The sequence below is a fragment of the Lutjanus erythropterus genome, chromosome 13, assembly GCF_056507025.1.
Source record: "Lutjanus erythropterus isolate fLutEry1 chromosome 13, fLutEry1.hap2, whole genome shotgun sequence".
Lineage (NCBI taxonomy): Eukaryota > Metazoa > Chordata > Actinopteri > Lutjaniformes > Lutjanidae > Lutjanus > Lutjanus erythropterus.
Window position 1 is genome coordinate 39,978,158 of NC_139329.1, and position 20,628 is coordinate 39,998,785.

At 42.5% G+C, this 20,628-nt stretch overlaps 1 protein-coding gene across 2 annotated transcripts; it reads right to left on the reverse strand.

Moving 5' to 3' along the window:
• Nucleotides 1-1,622: 1,622 nt before the first annotated feature.
• On the reverse strand, nucleotides 1,623-20,218 carry prr5l (proline rich 5 like). 2 transcript variants are annotated; one of them, XM_084734889.1, is made up of 9 exons: nucleotides 20,004-20,213; nucleotides 12,132-12,265; nucleotides 8,961-9,041; nucleotides 8,688-8,736; nucleotides 6,347-6,404; nucleotides 5,529-5,620; nucleotides 4,364-4,501; nucleotides 3,975-4,092; nucleotides 1,623-2,372 (listed from the first exon to the last, which is right to left on the reverse strand). In XM_084734889.1, exons 2-9 carry the CDS (start codon nucleotides 12,251-12,253, stop codon nucleotides 2,005-2,007), a joined length of 1,026 nt encoding a protein of 341 aa, XP_084591015.1. In that variant the 5' UTR covers nucleotides 12,254-12,265; nucleotides 20,004-20,213; the 3' UTR covers nucleotides 1,623-2,004. The 2 variants fall into 2 exon arrangements, with proteins under 2 accessions (XP_084591015.1, XP_084591016.1); XM_084734890.1 differs by lacking the exon at nucleotides 4,364-4,501 and having other exon boundaries at nucleotides 20,004-20,218.
• Between the last annotated feature and the right edge of the window lie 410 nt (nucleotides 20,219-20,628).

Consider the following 20,628-nt stretch of genomic DNA (forward strand, 5'->3'; position numbering starts at 1 on the left):
GACTTCAGAGACAACTGGGATCAGAGGAGAGACGTCTGTCCTCTCAGGAAGACACTGTCAAACAGTCATTTAAAGGGACAGTTCACACCAAAACAAAAATGATTTGAGATTCTGGTTCTGGTTCTGTTCTGGTGTGATTATTATCTTAGAGAGAGAAAACAGCATCTCTACAGCTGATTTCTCCAGATTCTCCACCTCATGTTACCAAGTCATGATTTAATAAAAGCTTATTTAATAAATATCAGTCTCATATTAAATGTCACAAATATCAACCATGAAGTTTTAAAACATGAGGTCTTAGAATAAATTACACCAAAAAGGTACATTAATGTTTCACGTCAGCTAAAATGATAGACAACATAAAATTATAAAACTGTAACATGATGCATATTTTCGTCTGCAGGTGATGCAGCAGATTTAATCCCATGAAGACGTCCTGGACTTTTATTGCTCATTTATGAGACTGTAAATATCAGCGAGGTGTGAAGTCACTGCTCTGAAAGACCACATGAGGGCGCTGTGGCAGATATTTCTAATGTCTGAACGTTACTAAAATATTTGAATGCTGCAGATTAACGAACAGAAAATAAAGCAACATTTCACATCATTCTGCAGAGCTAATCAAATTACCTTCATTCATTTTGACCGATTATTATTCAGAGGGTTCTGTTGGATCTCCAGGACCTGGAAGAAGGAAGCAGGTTAATAAAATGTGAGGATTAAGTGACCTGTGACCTCAATGCTGCTCTCTGGGTCAGAGGTCAGAGGTCAGAGGTCACGCTGTGAGGAGAGCAGCTGGGCTGTTAAATCCTCCATCAGGAAACCTGCACAGGTAAGAACTCAGAGTCACACCTGCTGATCAGCTCCTCATTCAGTGAAACTGTTTAGGATCAGACAAAGTTAGTTTTGTTTGAATTAATCTGAACGGATTAAAAACAGGAAGTTTTCTGTCTCTGCAACGCCGGAACAAATATGTGTATCTGAGAAAAGAATATCTGCAGGGAACTTCTGTAACGACCGACAGTCTGATCAGTGACACCACCTGTAAAACCACCTGTCTGACCCTGTAGGATGGTGCAGGTCCCTGGTGGTCTCCTCAGACCCCTGAACGGGTCCCTGGTGGTCTCCTCAGACCCCTGAACAGGTCCTGTGGTATCTGGTACCAAGACACGAGCAGCAGATCCTCCATGGATCGGCGACCCTGCGGCTCTTTTCTCCGTGACTTTGATGAAAAAAAAAAAAGTTTTCTTTATAGTAGCTCCACATTTAATTTCATAAATGCAACAAAACATGGTGTTACTGTAATGGAAGTGCAAAGTTATCATAAGTATCATAACTGCAGAGTCGCCACGTTGTACAAGACATTAATGAATCATCATTTAGACTAATTAATAATGCTAATATGCTCATTTACATTTAATAACTTTAAATTTTACAAATAGATGTTTTGTCGGTTTTTGGGGTCACAGACGTTTGATCAGACTGAAACCTGAACCACACAGGGACATGAATGTGTTCGTAGGTCAGCCGAGAACGTTTGTTGAGAACGTTTGTTGAGAACGTTTGTGTTGAGTGCTGAGATGATAAACACACACAGTTCAGGATTTAAAGGTTGTGTATGAATCGGTTTAATTAAACTTTATTTTTCATTAACAATCCTAAAAGAGAAATATATTTACATGACCTGAGCAGAGACAGAACCTGCAGTCTGTCTGGTTCTGTCCAACACCTGGACAGCCTGGTCCACAGATCCCAGTACAGAGCCTGAGACGCAGGCTGCTCCTCCTGCTGGGAGCTGTGGGACGGTTGGACGCTGTGTCCCCGTTTCCTTTCATTTACTCTCCATCCGTCTTGTCTTCTTGTCCTCTGAGGTCATAATTCTTCTCCCATCCTCTTTTTATTTCCTCTCCTTCGTCCGTCCGTTGTTTATTTTCTCCTTTTTTTTCCCGTCTTCTTCTTGTTTAAATCCCATAATGTCCTGTTAAATCCCGTCTCCTGTCCCTGTTAGCAGATAACTCCTCCCCTCGGAGAGTCCACCATGTCCGGTTGGCTGGAAAACGGCCTGGGACTCAGCGGCCCGCCCCCCACCAAGAACCTCACGTCTCCCTCGTCCCCTCCCACCCCGCTGTCCTTCTCCGTCTCAGCGTGCATCCTGCCCGACGCCGACAGCAGCCGCACGTCGGAGTGGGCGTTGGCCACTGTGTGGCGCCGCACACCGCCAGACTTCTCCAGGTAGGCCTCGCCCTCCTGCTCCACCAGCGGAGCCAAAGACGACGAGTCGGAGGAGGAGGTGTGATGATGCTGAGTGACCGTGATCTCCGGCTGGGACTGGTCACCTAGCAACGACCCCGACGACCGCAGCTGGCGTGACTCTGGATGAGGAGACAGTAAACAAAACGTTAACCGTTTAAATTCTAGTTCAGATCTACAGCTGTAACGATGCATCAATTAATCAATGCTTTGATTATTAATTCATTATTGCAGTCAAACATCGTCTGATTCCAGCTTCTTAAATGAGGATGAAATGAGTTTGTGGACTTTGGACATTTGAAAATGTCACATTTTTCATCTTAAGGGATTAAATCGATCGCAACTGGACTGGTAAAATTGTCTTAGAAGACGTTTCGCCTCTCATCCGAGCAGGCTTCATCAGTTCATGCTCATCAGACTAGATAGGACAGCTCTAGTCTGATGAGACTAGAGCTGTCAGACTAGAGCTGTCCTATCTAGTCTGATGAGCATGAACTGATGAAGCCTGCTCGGATGAGAGGCGAAACGTCTTCTAAGACAATTTTACCAGTCCAGTTGCGATCGATTTAATCCCTTAAGATAACTATGACCTGGATGAATGAGAATATTCACAGGCACGTCACATTTTTCACATTTTTTTAACATTTTATAGACTAAATAATTAATCGATTAATTGTAAAAATAATCAGATCAATCAGCTCTATTCAGATCCAAAAGATTCCAAATATACCAAACACAAAAAATCCAGAATATTTCAACTGCAGCAGCATGTCAGCTTTTTTTTTTAAAGTACTCAGAAACTTTCTAATTCTACACGATGATGCTTTAAAGGACCAGTTCAACATTTAGATGAATCTGTCTCTTGTCTTTTCTGTCTGATGTGTTCAGGTTGATTCCTCATGTCTGTACACTAACTGATCTGACTGTATGGTAAAAAATACATTCACATAATTATTTTGTATCTATGTTTCACATACAGCGTACGATATAATCAAGAGTCTGCACAGGGTGTTTTATTTTGAAAACTGTCCAGACACTCTGTGGTGTTCCTGTGTCTGACTTCCTGTTCTGCTGTGCAGCTTGACGCAGCTTCTGTCAAAAACAGACTTGGTGCAGATTTGAAGTGGAGCAGAGTGGAGGTGTGTGTTCCTGCTGGTTTCTTAAATCCACATATATTAGTTTTATATAAGAGAACGGTCCAGCTGAGTTCCTGAAGTGGCCTCCTGCAGGAGAACCAGGTCCCAGCAGGGATTAGGACTGTAATCCCATCATGCTTTGTGAGGCTGCGGGGAGTCTACGAGAGGTCGGAGTTTGTTTGTGAAACCTGCTTGAAGGACTTACAGACTCTGTGGTTGAAGAAAAGCTGCTGCGGTTCACTGACTGAGCACAGACACAGCAGGGTCTGAAGAACCACAGCAGCACATTTCTGTTAGCATCTGTTAGCCGTGCTGCTAACAGTCAAACATACAGGAGGGAACAAAGAAGAATACAACCGACATTTTCCCTCAATTATTTAGCTGCTAGCTCATAAAAACCAGACGGATCAACAACTTTGATAACTTTAGATCAGCAGAGTCTGAAGATGATGTGGAGTGATCTGATTCACTCGAGGAAGAAAAGAATGAAAGGGGGAGGAAGGACGAAAGAAAAAGAATAATCAGAACAAACAGGTCCACAGCGAGCGACGCTGCTTGGCCCCTAAATGACTGCTCAGTAGAACCGACCTAACAGCAGCTGGTTCCTGTTGTGGAGAACGTTGCTGAGATATGGAGACACGACGATCTCCACCAGACGCTCCAACTGGTAATACTCCAAACTGGGACCCCCAGACTCATGGATCCCCTGAGACACACAGACAGAAGATGAACGCAGATCAGTTCATCTCTTTTCAAAAGTATTTTTAAGACTTTTTCATGAGACATTAGAGAGAAGAACAAAACGTAGGTACAAGAAAGATCAGGCTGGAGATACTTGGTGAGAAAAATGAGACCAGAAGTGACAGAAACAAGAGTTAAAACTACACAAACGAGTGTGTGTGTGTGTGTGTGTGTGTGTGTGTGTGTGTGTGTGTGTGTGTGTGTGTGTGTGTGTGTGTGGGTGGGTGTGTGTGTACCTGCAGCACCAGCAGCATCTGTGTGACAGGTGGAGGGATGGAGGCTGCAGTTCCCAGAGTTTCCTCCAGGTGGAGCTTCAGCAGCACCAGGTCTCTGAAGGCCAACAGAGCCATCTGCCTCACAGTGAGCTCCTGACCCTGAACACACACACACACACACACACACACACACACACACACACACACAGACACACACACACACAGATACAGACACACACACAGATACAGACACACACACACACACAGCTCAGCAGTAGTTCAGCATGTTAATCCTCTGACCTCCACTCTAATGATCTAAGATGAGTTCAGGATTAAAGTCCTCCAGGAAACACACTCACACACACACTCACACACACACTCACACACACACTCACACACACACACTCACACACACACTCACACACACACTCACACACACACTCACACACACACTCACACAGACACACACACAGAGTCACACTTGTTGTTGTAAAGCTAAATGCTAGCATCCAGTCACCGTTGTTTATCCCCATTGCCATGGCAACAAGGCTGATGATTGTTGCTTCATCAGCGTTTTCAACTGATCTCACTCATTTTAGATGATATTACAAATCAATGGAAAACAATGCATTTCATATCAATGATTTCAGATGATCAGCTTAATATTTCTGCACCAAACATCCTGTGAAACGTTAGAATTCTTATTTTACTGTGTCAGATCCATTTAAATAGAAACATCCAGGTAAACAATGTGAACACACCTGTAGGCAGGTGGATGTACCGTACACCTTTCTAAAAATACACACTGATCCAGACTGTATCACACCACAGTCAAATATATCAAACTTCTTTACATCATCAGTGGTGTGGACAGCAAACAGGAGACATCTGCTCTGTGACTTCAGGCACTGCCCCCTCCCTCTTAACGGAAGGAAAGAGCTTAGCTTAGCATAAAGACTGGAAACAGGGGGCAAAGCTAGCTTAGCTTAGCAGAAAGACTAGACACAAATATAAGTGGATGTTTGTCACTGTTGCAGAATAAAGTCTCATTTGTTCCAACTACGTCAGCCCTCCAGCTGTTTGTTACAGCTATACAAATAAATGCAAAGAGTGTGTGTGTGTGTGTGTGTGTGTGTGTGTGTGTGTGTGTGTGTGTGTGTGTGTGTGTGTGTGTGTGTGTGTGTACCTGGACAGGGTAGAAGATGGCCTGCAGCGTGGGGAGGATCTCAGTGAAGAATCTGTCCCACATGTCAGCGAGAATGACGAGCTGGTCCTCACCTGCAGGACACTACAGGTGGTTACCATAGAAACACATCACAAACACCATGGCAACATGTCAAATATCTGTGATGCAGTGAGGAAGAAATTAGCTTGTTAAAACTGAATGTTTCTGTTGTTCCACCGTCTGTAAACCAACACCGACGTGATGCAACACCTAAAAGAAAGTGTGTCAGGTTACCTGTACGTTACATTTATAAAACACTGAAGCTACAATCCATGATGACGGTTAGCTTAGCTTAGCATGAAGACTTGACACCGGAAGTTACAGAATAGAGTGGTGTTACTGTGTCACACAAACACACTAACAGATGGAGGCAACAGACCAACAACTCCTGTGTTCTGTGAGATAAAATCACTGATTTTATGAATGGAGTTTGGTTTGTAGAGAGTGAGATTTGTTTTCTATAACAGTGGTTTCCTGTCAGAAAAGTCTGTCTGACAGAAAGGTAAAGAGGTGAAAATAATCTAAATACAGTGAACACAGTGACCCCGTCCACAAACAGGAAGTATCAACCAAACTTTAAAAATCAAATCAATATTAACTCTTTAAATATACCTTCGTATTAATGTCATTAATATTAAATAAATGCAAAATGCCCAAAAGATATCAGGAAAAAAAATCGCTGCTGAACACTAAAAGAAATTTCTCCTAAAGGAACTCATGTTATTTGTCCTTTGTGTCCTCAGCAGAGGGGACAGTCAGAAACCAGGAACCGGTCTCACCTGAGTGAAGGAGGACCTGATCCAGGACTTCAGACAGACCTCGAGTCAGCAGCTGGTTCTGAAACACCAACAGGCTCATTTAGTGGCAGTAAAACATCATCATCATCATCATCGCCATCGTAATCATCGTCATCGTCATCATCATCATCATCATCATCATCACCTCATGTCAGGTTTATCTGCAGAGCTGCACTTTATAATCCTACATGATTAACTGATTACTTGTGAAAATAATTAGTTCTGTGTTTATCGAAGGCGTCAGATCAACAGATGAATCCTCGACTTTAACTGAAGTTACAGTAAACATCAAGATTTTTCTGCATTCCTGCTTCATTTAGCACAAACAGGAAGTGATGTAAAGTGATCTTGAGGGAAATTGAGGTCATCATCTCGTTAAGGTTAAACAAGCTTTTTGTGCCGGTCGGATCAGCGAGGACAGGACGGACACAGAGCCGTCTCAGGATGTGGACAGGAAGGACGTGTCAACTGTGAGACGGTCCAGGTGCGACAGGAAGAGGATGTGTGTCGTCTTGTCCACCATCTGCTGACGTCCAGCTCGCCGTGTGAAGGCCGCAGCGATGAATAAAAAGGATCAACGGGATCAGGAGCCACTTGGCCGCTCAGCGACTGCAGCTTCAGGACGGACGAGGATCCAATCAGATTAGAGCGATCACAGAGCTGCAGCGTCTCTCACAGCCTCGTCTGAACGTCTTTTCATGCTCGTGTTTAATGTTTTTATCTGAGAGGAGAAAAACTTGGTGTTTTTCTTCATGCAGATTTCCAGACAAACGCTCGTCTGATGACTGTTGTGTGTCGTTAGATTCATGTCGTGTCACATGACCGCAGGCTGAGGTGTGACTCAAACATGTACAGTATGCAGCGATGAAATCAATCTGAACCAGTTCAAACTCGTACAGAACAAACAGATAAACATCTTCAGAGTCTGCAGCCGACAGCGAGCTGCGAGCTCCACGTCACGCCATCTCATCACCATCACAGCGCCTTTCCTGCACCGTTACCGCTGTCAACCACGTCCCGAGGGGGGGGGGGTCACATGACCCGGCTGCTGATCACGTGACTTATTATAACAGGTTGATTAATGACTGAAGCATCAATCAATCTGATCTCTACAGAATCACTTAAGTGTAGATTTTATTTTAGTTTTTATTTATATATTTTCAAATATGTGTATTTATTTATTGCATATTAATTACTGATTATTTTTCTCTTTATATTTATAATTTTTTGTTTATTTTAAAATGATGTTTTTACTTGAATGAACAAATGAATTTATGTGTCCAGGAATTTAAGTCAGCAGAGAACACTGCAAAAAAATAAATATTATAAATGAGACAACTTAAAGTTTCAAGGCAACATGCTGCCACACATTTTTCAGTTTAACTTTTGAAATGAAGTTTAAAAATTTATCTTTCTTCTTTAGATAAACTTGAACCTTTTAGAAACTAAAAAAAACACTGAGCTGTTTTTTTTTAGTTCCTTAAAAAATAAATAGTTTTAATGGAAAATATTAAAATGTTAACATTTACTTTCTCTTCAGTGAATTCACTCAATATATTTTCAAACTTCAAGCTTCTTAAAACTTAAGAATCTGAGTTGGACTCAAAAATCTATTGCAGCTTGTTTTTTTTTTGTTTTTTTGAGTTAATTATTAATTAATTTTGAGTTTTTAACTTTTTCATCTTTACAGGGAAGAGAATAAAAATACAAACAAATAAATGGCATCATGTTTGTGTGGATATAAATAATAAAAGCGCTAATAATTATTATTTTATATTTAGTTTTCTGTTTATTTATTATTATATTTGTTTATTTCTAAACATTAATTAATTTATTTATTTTTACAGATTTATTTTTTATGGCGCTCCTACAAATGTCTGCTTTAACATTTATTTTATGATAATTTTTTCCATTTTTTTTAAAGGAATCATAGATCTTAAATTCTGACAAAGTAAAAGTTTGTCTGCTGAACATGAAAGATTTAACGTCTTCAAAGGCAGATTTTTTCACATGATTAACGTATGATATATATTTATTAAATATGTTTTTATTTATTCTTTATGATAATTTATCTTCAGTTAGGTTTATACATAATTATGAGCCAATAAATCTTAATCAGATTATTTTTTTACCAGACTCAAACATGCAGCATCAGCAGACCGTCGTGATTAAAGCTGAGAGGAAGTGAAGCGACCGCATCAACATGTTTCCTCTGATCGCTGAGAACAAACAGAACGATCTCAGAGAACCCAGGTCAACTGTCAAGTGATGATAGAAATGATAAGTTTATGATATAAAAACAGGAACCGAAGAGCGAAAATACCTGGAAATAGTCGGTGATGAAGGAGCCCATCTCGGTTTTAAGGAGCCACCTGTGAAAGACACAAAGTCTGAGTTCAGGAAGGAAAAACGACGGCCGCCATGTTTCCTCTCCTTCAATCTGTCAATCATCTTCTCCAGTAATTCATCCTGTCACAAACATGAAAACAGGCGGAGCTTCGCCTGTTTTCACACGTTTGGACCTATTTTTCAACAAGTGATCAATCTGGCAATAATATTCCAGCACGAAAAGACGAAGAAGAGGAGTTTTAATCACCTGATGCTCTCGTTAAGCGTGTACAGCTCATTTGTCTGCAGCGCTCCGCCCTGGAACACCTTGATCACAGCCGATTGGACGCTGAGGACACAAACAAACACAGGTAACAAGAGGTCAACAAGACGTGTGTCACATGAGCTACACGTACAAATATAACAACAAATCTACAGTTTGCATCGTGATGTTTTCTGGCAGAAAGGCGCTCATTTAAAACAAAAAGCTGCACATGGATTTGTTGCTATGACAACAATATCATGAAAGTTCCTATCATCACCATGGTTTCACAGTCTAGCAAATTAAACTTCAAACCAGAGAGATTCAGTTAGAAGCTACCAAAGTAGTGAGAGCTGAACACACAGAGACTTTTAAAAACCTGTTTTTGTCACAGGAAGTGAAACTGTCCTCCATTTTCTTGGTTACCTCGTTCCTTTGCCTGGAAAAAATGTTTTAATTCGACGCTCAGAGTGGCCACAAAAAAATGCCGCCCAGCGAAAAATACAGCAGGTGCAGCGGATTTTCTGTAGGAAGCTGCAGATGCTCTCTGCTCACTGAGAGCAAAAAAGACTGAGAAAAGAAAAACACTACGAAGACGATTTGAGGTTAAAGGGATAGTTTGGATTGTCTTCAGTGTGCCGGTATGAGGTACTTAAAGGTACCGTACTTAAATATACTCAGTTACATTCCACCACTGCTGCTTGCAGAGAAAAGCTTTCCAGCTAACTCCTGCAGTCAGATGCTGTGAAGTGTGTCGGGGGGTGAGATGGTCCTCGTCGTCTGTGACTCAGCTGGTTGACAGGACGTGGCCCCGCTGCCACCTCCACTTCCTCCTAAACATCCTGCTCAGCGCTGCGGAGGGCAGAAAACACGTCCAGGACTCAGAGGGGCTGCGAGTTTCTGCTGATATAACCTCGACACAGTGAGCTGCACCAGGATCAGGATGTATCTGGACCCTGCTGGGACACTTTCAGAAAGAAACTATTGATCACTCTTTGCTGCAGCCTCGATGAATAAACGCCTCTGGAATGGGCGGGACATTGTTGTTCACAGCTGATAAAGACAGTTTGTTTGTTCAGTATTTTGATGCAGGAAATAAACATCAGGGTGTCTGTAGGCGGTGTCAGTACAAACTGACAGATAATCACTTCAATGGAGCAGCGTGTAATGACATCAGCACACTCATGTGGATGTTTACCTGCAAGAAGAGCAGGTAGCTGCTGCAAGCACTGCTAACGTTAGCCATGCCGAGTGGAAGCTAACTTTAGACGCTCAGTAGACACTTAAAGGTTAGGGTTCTTCTGGTGTTCTCCGAGTTAAATTTAAGACATTCTTAATACCACTTGGAATGAAATTTAATCAGTCCCTCCAGGATTTCGTGAGGCATTTTTCTTGATTGTGTGTGTGAGTGTGTAACCAGCGCTGTAGTAGCTGCGACGTTACCGTCATCGTACACATGATGTGACCAGTACAGAGGTGGATGTGAGACACGTCCAGTCTCCAGTCAGTCACACCGAAAACCAGCCACTTCTGGTCTCTGGCTGCTCAATCAGTGCATCCCTAGTAAGAGATAAGGCGAGCGGTTCCAGAGGGAGCTGAGGGTAGAACTGCTGCTTCCTCGAGCTGAGAAGAACCATCTGAGGTTGAAAACCTGATCAGGATCCTCCTGGTAGGAGACTCCGGGTCGAACCAGCTGGATGACACTGAGACTGATAGTGTGATGCAAAGTTTTACTGCACCACCTGCTATTTGAAAACTGCAGACAGCCATATTGTGATTTTGATAAAATTATGATTAACTGTGTAGCCCTGATGAGAACCTCATCTGATCTGATGAGAACCTCATCTGATCTGATGAGAACCTCATCTGATCTGATGAGAACCTCATCTGATCTGATGAGAACATCAGACTCATTCTGACCTTCAGCAGAACCTGTTCTCCTCTCTGAAGGCTGGAAAACACGATCCAGCACTTTCCTCTGTTTTAAGCTGATGTTTGGACCCATAACACACACACACACACACACACACACACACAGACACACACACACACAGACACACACACACACACACAGACACACACACACACAGACACACACAGACACACACACACACACACACACACACAGACACACACACACAGAGACACACACAGACACACACACACACACACACACACACACACACACACACAGACACACACAGACACACACACACACACACACACACAGACACAGACACACAGACACACACACACACACACACAGAGACACAGAGACACAGAGACACACACACACACACACAGACACACACACACACACACACACACAGAGACACAGAGACACACACACACACACACACACACACACACACACACACACACACAGACACAGAGACACACACACACACACACACACACACACACACACAGACACACACACACACACACACACACACACACACACACACAGACACACAGACAGACACACAGACACACACAGACACACACACACACACACACAGACACACACACACACACACACACACACACACACACAGACACACACACACACACACACAGACACACACACACACACACACACACACACACACACACACACACACACACACAGACACACAGACACACACACACACAGACACACACACAGACACACACACACACACACACACACACACACACACAGACACACACACACACACACACACACACACACACACAGACACAGACACACACAGACACACACACACACACAGACACAGACACACACAGACACACACACACACACACACACACACACACACACACACACACAGACACACACACACACACACACAGACACACACACACACACACACACAGACACACAGACACACACACACACACAGACACACACACAGACACACACACACACACACACACAGACACACACACAGACACACACACACACACACAGACGCACACACACAGACACACACACAGAGACACAGACACACACACACACAGACACACACACACACACACACACACACGCCTGTGTTGTAAACATGAGGATAAGATCTGTTCTCTGACAGATGATGGACTGTGAGACGTCAGATCTGCAGGAACTGAACCGTTTGTCCACAGCTGGAACAAAGCCAGAACTTTTTATCAGCTGACCTGTTCCACACACTGGTGTTGGAGATCTGTAGCGCAGGTGAACTGGCGTGGAACCGGGCAAGATCTGACAGAACTGGAGAACTCATAAACCGAGGCCTCGGACGCCGGAAAGATCCCATCATGCACCCTGGCGACTGAGGAGAAAGCAAACAAATGGTTAATTGTTTGCCTCCAGGTAATCTGATTACACATCGACAAAACATCTGCAGGATTTTACTCGATGGAGACAAAAACAACACCTTTTAGATCTGTCGTTCCTGCCAGGAGGTTCTACTGGGAACCGTTTTATATTCCATGGGTTGTTTTTAGAACACACCCAGGGGTTCTATCAAAGACCATCTTATATTGTGGTACAGAAAACCATTGAAAGAGTTCTTGAAGGAAAAAAAGGTTCTTCATGGAACCCTTAGTCTTACAAAGAACGTACTGTAGCCTGTGGAACATATAGAGAGCTTCATGTTTTACATCTTTATTTGATAGATCAATTAAATTTTACATGATTGATCAAATTCTTACTGACTGATTAATCGATCATTGATAAATTGATTATCATCCCTGGTTTGAATATTAAATATCTTTGTATCTTTACACTGTGTTCAGCTGAAAACAAAAAGTATCTGTAAATCATTGCCTTCGGTTGTTATTTACACTTAAATATCAGCATCACAATGTTTTTGTAGTTTTATTTGAGGTGAAAGTATTGAGAAGTGATGCTGAGCTGTTCTCAGACAGACAGACAGGTAAGAATCTCCTGACAGCAGCTCTGTGCAGGTTTGACTTCCTGCACAGCAGCGTCAGCAGCATCTGATTCATTTAGAAACACACAAACTTCGTCTTCCTTCAAACCACAGCTTCCTGTGGAACGACACTGACCCCACAGCAGCCTGTTGTTTACAGCACAGACCTCTCACTCTGCCTCACTTTCCAGAAACCAGGCAGACAGGCAGGCAGGCAGGCAGACAGACAGGCAGACAGGCAGACAGACAGACAGGCAGACAGGCAGGCAGACAGACAGGCAGGCAGACAGGCAGAAAGACGGGCAGGCAGACAGACAGGAAGACAGACAGAAAGACAGGTAGGCAGGCAGGCAGGCAGACAGGCAGGCAGACAGGCAGACAGACAGGCAGGCAGGCAGGCAGGCAGACAGACAGACAGGCAGACAGACAGACAGGCAAGGCAGGCAGACAGACAGGCAGACAGACGGGCAGGCAGACAGGCAGGCAGGCAGGCAGGCAGACAGACAGACAGGCAAGGCAGGCAGACAGACAGACAGGCAGACAGACGGGCAGGCAGGCAGGCAGACAGGCAGGCAGGCAGGCAGGCAGACAGACAGACAGGCAGACAGACAGACAGACAGGCAGGCAGACAGACAGACAGACAGACAGGCAGACAGACAGACAGGCAGACAGACAGGCCCTGCTCTCAGTTCACTGACAGCTTTCACACTCTGCTGTTGTCACCACACAGACTCAGAGACGTTATTTCTGCACACGCACACTTCAGTTCCTTGAACTGCAGTCAGCTTATTGTCTGTTACATATTTAGTCTCCATTTTCCTCTCAAACCGACACCACAGATTTAATTTTGTCAGTACGGGAAGCTTTCAGTCTGTTCCTGCGACTGAAGACTGAACATGCATGTGTGCGTCCAGAAGAAAATAGAAAATAAGACCTTGCTGAGTAAAGAGCAGGAGTTGGTCATGATTACAGAGTGAAAGAGAGGCTTCTTGTGGTTTTGATGGCAGGAAAGTGAATGACTCAACACTAATTGTAACGTTGAAGTTAAAGATCTTGTTTTAAATAAGTTTTTGGTTTTTGTCTCACTTGATGTTACCAACGGTAAATCCTTCAGAGGCGAGGAAACACGTGCACACGCCCACAGCAGAAGGAAATACAGGTTTCATTTTACAGGAGATTTCATCTGAAGGCCACTCTCTCCACTCACAGGCTCACGTGTCACGTTCACACCTTCATGGAGGCTCGGCCACAAACTCGCAGATCAAAGATGTCTCGTGCATCTACAGAAACAAACAGTTTGACAGCTGCAGAGGAGGAGACGCCCCGACGTTTCTGCACCGAGCAAACAGAGAGGAGCTCAGCTTCAACTGAACACCTTTTCCTCATTTCACCCAAATTTTATCAAAATCACAGAACGGCTTTCTGCAGTTTTCAAATTGCAGGAGGTGTAATATTTTGGCAAAATGTGTCAAAAACTTTTAAAAAGAGACGGTGTAGAGGATGAATCAACAGTTTTTAATCATTTTCTTAAAAAGACAAACTCTGGAGTAACTTTAAATATACCTGAGAATATCTATAGTTTTTACTTATTGTTGATCCAGATACTGATGTTTATAAGTGGCCTTCAAGATTAATACATGTGATCAAACTCTTAAACTTTAACAAAACTTTGCATGCAAACAGAATTCAACACAAAGTGCTTCACACAATAAAACAACAAAACAGGACAAAACTTTTTAGACAATAAAGGTTTTTCTCGTGTCAACAGGGTTTTAGTGTCTTTGTTTTTGTAGTTTTGCATTGAGTTTCTCTCTCTGATCTTCAGGACCAATAATGAAGACCTCAGTTTTGTCCTGGTTGAGCTGAAGAAAGTTCTCCACCATCCAGGACTTGATTTCTAAAATACAGTTTAAAAGAGCATCACTCGTCCCCGAGTCATCAGGAGACACGGCGATGTACAGCTGTGTATAATCAGTGTAACCATGGAAACTGATGCTGACGTTTCCAAGTGGCAGCACGTAAAGATCGAAAAGTGTTGAACCTAAAACTGAACCGGCCGACACCACAATCCATTTTAGAGCTTTTTGATCAACACTCATTCATTGTTACATAAAATTCTCTGTCAGAAAGATATTTAAGACCTGACGGGTCGACTGCAGTGAGATCAGTAAGTATTAATACAGAAAGATTTTTAATATCCATATTTGATATTTCTGTATCAGCCTTGTGATTCTGATCTATTCCCAGATTTAACTGCTTCTTCCTTGTTCGATGTGACACCTTTGCACCAAGTGCAAAATCAGAATCAGGCCTGTAGGGGCGGCCCTGTAGTTGGTGGACCGTCCGCCTCGTGTACGGAGACTGTCAGTCCTCTGCAGCGGGCGCCAGTTCGACTCTTTGCTGCATGTCATCCCCGACTCTCCACCCCGCTTCCTGTCTGCTCCTCAGCTGTCCTGTCCAATAAAGGCAAAAAGCCCAAAACATACCTTAAAAAAATCAGGCCAGAGTTTTTTCTGTAATCCTGCTGACGAACAAACTGAACTGAAAACAGAAGGTCCTCGCCGGAGGTAACAACTAAACATCCAATCACAAACCACCTCAAACCACTGGACCAACACGCAGAAGACGACAGCAGGGTTGAAATAATACTATGTTTATTCTGACTGATACTGCAACTGTGATGTTAGAGGTACTGATCATTTTTACATCATTATTTTTATTTTGATTGTAAAACATGTTAAAATAACTTTGGTGGGTTTTTTCTGCACCATAATGTTTTTTAAGTCTGTAGAATTTTCTGTGAATTTTTTTTTTTTTTTGCTTTTAACAAATACTGCACTTCTCCTGCAATTTGAAGATTGCAGAAAGCCAAATTGCGACTTTGATAAAATTTCGATTAACTGCAGCCCTAGACGATGAGATTGCTGCTGCAGAAGTCTGAACCTCGGATTCAGAACTCCTCGAGTCTCGACTCTGATCTCTCATCATCTTACAGTCACAACGAGTCGACTCCCGCCGTCCCCTGACTGGGTCTCCATCCAGGACACCCAGGTGGCTGATGGGATCTCACAACCCAGTGTGTGTCCTCACAGCCTCTCGCTGTGCCGTCTCCTCTGATCACAGCCAATAGGAGGCCTCGTGCTGACAGTCAACACAAACACGCTATTGTTTATTTGGCCGTGTCCTGCCAAAACCAGAGGAGGTCAATAAATACAGATTTCTGTCTCTGTTGGAGACCGGAGGAGGGACAACGAGGAAAAACCAACTCTGACTCGTCCTCGTCTCCAGGAGCAGGAAATCAGTAAGGAGGCACCATATGGACTTTTTTCATCCGATAACCAATAATTTCTCATGGCTGATAATTGATCATTTCAGCTGTTTCCTTCTTTGAAAGAAAATCATATGTTGTTTTCTGCACAGCTGAGTGTCAGAGAGGCTCAGACTGTGGACACCAAATCAAAAACTAAGAAAAGTCTATATCTATCTATAAAAGTATTATCATTATATTTTAAATCCATTGTGAAATTAGATCAGTTTGTTAAGATTACCGTGATCATGATGCTAATTTCCATTAGCACATCAATGGGAATTCCCATTATGTTTTAGCATCAAGCTAAAAATCGATTCATGAAACTTAAGATAATCGATTTTTTTCTCCCACCCCACTGATCACTATCAGTTTATTCCTGCTCCAAACAAGTATCACTACATCAGCTTTAAAATATTCACTTATTGATCAACAGGGTCTAGTTGTGATTGGATGAACCCGTCGTATCGCAGGGAGCAAAAATAAACCGCAGACGTGATTCTCATTCAGTGACGTGTGGATTAATAATCTGTGGTCCAGAACGTTGTTAAAGGAACAATCAAAATAAAAATCAGATGGAGGAGGAGGAGGAGGAGGAGGAGGAGGAGAGGTTCAGCAGCTCGTCACCCAGATGAGTGTGGGAGGACTCTGAAAAGTGTGTGTGTGTGTGTGTGTGTGTGTGTGTGTGTGTGTGTGTGTGTGTGTGTGTGTGTACCATGCCAGAAAGTACAGGTTGTGTGTGGGAACAACACCATGTGTGCACAGTTCACCACATGTAGTGTTCACAGGATTTGGTGGCATTAACACACACACACACACACACTCACACACACACACACACACACACACACACACACACACACACACACCTGTAACTGTTGATCGTCTACGTTTGAGGGAAGAAAAACAACTAATCTCACCTTCTGCTCTAAAAAAAAGTGAGGCGTCACCATGTGTGTGTGTGTGTGAACGTCACCATGACAACCCATCTGGTACACACCAAAAACCAGTCATCAAAAAAAGGTCAAACCACCTCCTCACCCTCTCACCCCCTCACCTCAGCCTCCGTCAGATCCTCCTCCTCCTCTGTCATGTCAGGGTGTGAAGTCGAGTTCAATCCAGCTGATATTTTGTGATCAGGTCGATCCGTCTCGTCTGAGTCCAGGTCCTCGAGTCTCCTCATGTCAACATGTCTGAATACTTCCACATCAAGTCATTTATACACACAGACCGTCGCTATGGAGAACAGACCGTCGCTATGGAGAACAGACTGTCGCCACGGAGAACAGACCGTCGCTATGGAGAACAGACCGTTGCTATGGACAACAGAATGTTGCTATGACTCAGTTCTAATCACAGACTCTGGAGGAGCGATAAAGTCATTTTTAAATCAATAAAATGATTTCTAAATTAATATTTTGTGTCAGATTCAGGATTTTTTTGGGAAGCAGCTGTGTAATAAACCGCTTTGCATCATGGACCTGCATCACTCTGTTGTGGTTTATTTTGTAATAATGACCTGTTCACTGTACATTATCTCTTATTTGTCATGTCAGTTAACCTCTGCGGCGCTTTCTCATGACCTGACCTAACCTCTAACTACCATGCCAGTTGCTAGGCAACCCAAGTGACTCCAGGAAGTTACTGGTTTTCAGCCAAGAAAAGGTCCATAACTAAAACCACGTTTAAACACGACGATGCAACAAGTTATTAAGTGAGCCGTAGAGCTGCTGGGAGGTGGACACCGAGCTAACTGTTCCTCACCGTTTCCAGTCTTTATGCTAAGCTAAGCTAAGCTAATATTTAACATACATAAATGAGTGTGAAATCTTCAGTAAGCGCAGGAACTTTAAGCTGCTATAATCCTGCTGCTAGAGGTCACACACACACACGAGAACAACACACTGTGTGTCAGCAGCTCTGCAGGAAAATCAACACTAAAGGTAAAGTTCAACTTGTTAAACTGCTGGTTTCTACTGAAGAAAGTGATCAGACACAAAAAACACAAACACGGTTCCTCAGTGCTGTGTTACAGTTTCCTGTGCCGTGTGTGTGTGTGTGTGTGTGTGTGTGTGTGTGTGTGTGTGTGTGTGAGTGTTAATCCTTCAACAGAAGCCCCCTGTCATGAGAAAGTACTCAGAGAGACTAATGTAATTACAGACAGAGACAGACCAGGACGTATATTCTGATCTGGGATCAGAAAACAAACCCAGTCACAACTTTAATCTTGACTTGTGTTGTCATGTTCCACTTTAATGTTCCACTTTAATGTTCCACTTTAATGTTCCACTTTAGTTTAATGAGATTCAAATAAAACGATTAGTCGATCAGTTAATCTTGTCACGTTTGGATCAGTTTTTCAATTTGTGATCAATCCGGCAATAATAAAATAATTTTCCACTAATCAATTAGTTGTTTGATCCTTAAAATGTTGATCAAAGTCCAAGATGATGACCTCAGATGTCTCGATTTAATCGATGATCAATTAATCAGTTGTTAAGAATTTGATCGATCTTCTATCAAATAAAGATGTGAAACATGAAGCTCTTTATTTGTTCCATAGGTCACACTCTGAGAAATAAAGGTTCCACAAGGGTTCTTCGTGAAGAGCTGTGGTTCTACCCAGAACTATGAAAGGGTTTGTGTCAAAGGTTATTTTTAAAACTAAGGGTTCCACAAAGAACCCTTTTCAACCAAAGAACCTTTTTTTTTAGAAGAAAAAGTTCTTCAAGGATTGTTGAGATCCTTCAAGAACTCTTTCAAGGGTTCTTTGTATATTAGATAACAGGTCTCAGAAGAGCCCCCGGGGTTAATTCTGGATAAAACCCTTGGCATATAAAAAAGGTTCTCAATAGAACCCCTGGTTTGGTTCTAGATAAAACCCTAGGAATATAAAAAAGGTTCTTGGCAGAACTCCCTGTGTGTTCTAGATAACACCTTTGTAATATAAAAATGTTCTCAGTAGAACCTCCTGGTTGGATTCTTGTAGCACCCTTAGAAAGGCAGAAAGGTTCTGGATAGAATCTCCAGAGAGGGTTCTAAGTGGCACCATAAAAGGGTTCTCTGTAGAACCTCTCACAGGGGATTCTAGGTGAAACCTTTGACAGATGGTTCTAGATACAACCCTTTTTGTTGGGTTCTAGGTAGAACTCTTTGAAACAGTTCTTTATAAGAAAAGTTCTAACAGGAAGCAAAAGTGGTTCTCCAGTGGAGACAAGCTGAAGAACCCTATATGGTTCTTGTTATTAGCTTTATTTCTAAGGGTGTATGTAACACTGTCAGAGAACGTGGAACATAGAACTCTGATTGAGAGGTTGATTGGTAAATGAAACATTTTGAAGATGTAAGTGTGATTAATCGATTCATTGATCGTTCATTGATCAGTGATCGATAAAGAGCTGACAGTCTGCAGACATGTCGCTGCCTGGATGAAAAACTGTTGCCTTTATGTAAAAAAAACGAGATTTGATAACAGACAACATATAGATCGATACTGGGTGATAATATCGGCTGATCAATATAATGTGTGTCGCTCCACCTGCAGACTCAGAGCACCTGTAGGTTCTCTTGAAGCACCTGTGGTTCCGTTATGTCACACCGACATAAACAGCTTTTTAACATTTAGACATTAGAACATTTCTGTGTTTCAGGATCTAAAACTGTTTATTTGATTTTGTTAAAGTTTGTTCTCGGTTTAAATTAAACCTTCACCACCATCTGCTGCTGCACGTCACACACGTGATATATGAAGTATAACATGACATATGAGCTATGACACGGTGTATAAGGTTTATGACGCTCTATGAAGCTTCTCGTGTGTGAACTCACCTCTGCTGATGAATAAAAAGTCCTGAGAGCAGACGGTCAAACTCCTCCTCATCCTCACCTCTTATTCTCCACACATCGCTTCACTTCCCGCCAAAACAAACAAACAAACAAACAAACAAACAGTCGGTAAACAGTGTTTGTTCAGTACAGACTGTCACAGACCGACTCCTTCACTAAAACTGAACTGAGTTACTTTACTGAGCCGCTGCTGCAGGAGGCTAACAAGCTAACCAAGCTAACTCCTCACACTTCCGCTACCAGCCTTCAAAGTAAAAGTCGAGCTTCACGAGACGTTACCAGTAACTTTTTTAATCACTTCATTAAAAATAAAAACACAAACATTCTCCAAAGAAACTTTATTTTATTGCCCAGTTTTATTTTATTCATCTCGTTAGTTTATCTTTATTCCATTATTTATGTTTCTGTTGGTTTACCTTTTCTTTTTTCATTATTTATTATTTTTTTACACTTACCTCATGACATACCTGAAAAGGTCATGCCTATGTCTTATGTCATGATGTAAGTGTCATAGTGTTAAATAGAGATTTATGATTAAGAAATGTATTAATCATGATGATAACTGAAAATAAACGTTCATCTGTCTAACACTGGATTGACTCACTAC

What these genes read in the sequence shown, in the direction of transcription:
- prr5l (XM_084734889.1), bottom strand. Translation starts at nt 12,253, where the DNA reads ATGATGGGATCTTTCCGGCGTCCGAGGCCTCGGTTTATGAGTTCTCCA. An exon ending in CCATCTTCTACCCTGTCCAG is followed by an intron (nt 4,502 to 5,528) that starts GTACACACACAC and finishes GTGTGTGTTCAG; the next exon opens with GGTCAGGAGCTCACTGTGAG. An exon ending in AGATGCTGCTGGTGCTGCAG is followed by an intron (nt 4,093 to 4,363) that starts GTACACACACAC and finishes TGTGTGTCTCAG; the next exon opens with GGGATCCATGAGTCTGGGGG.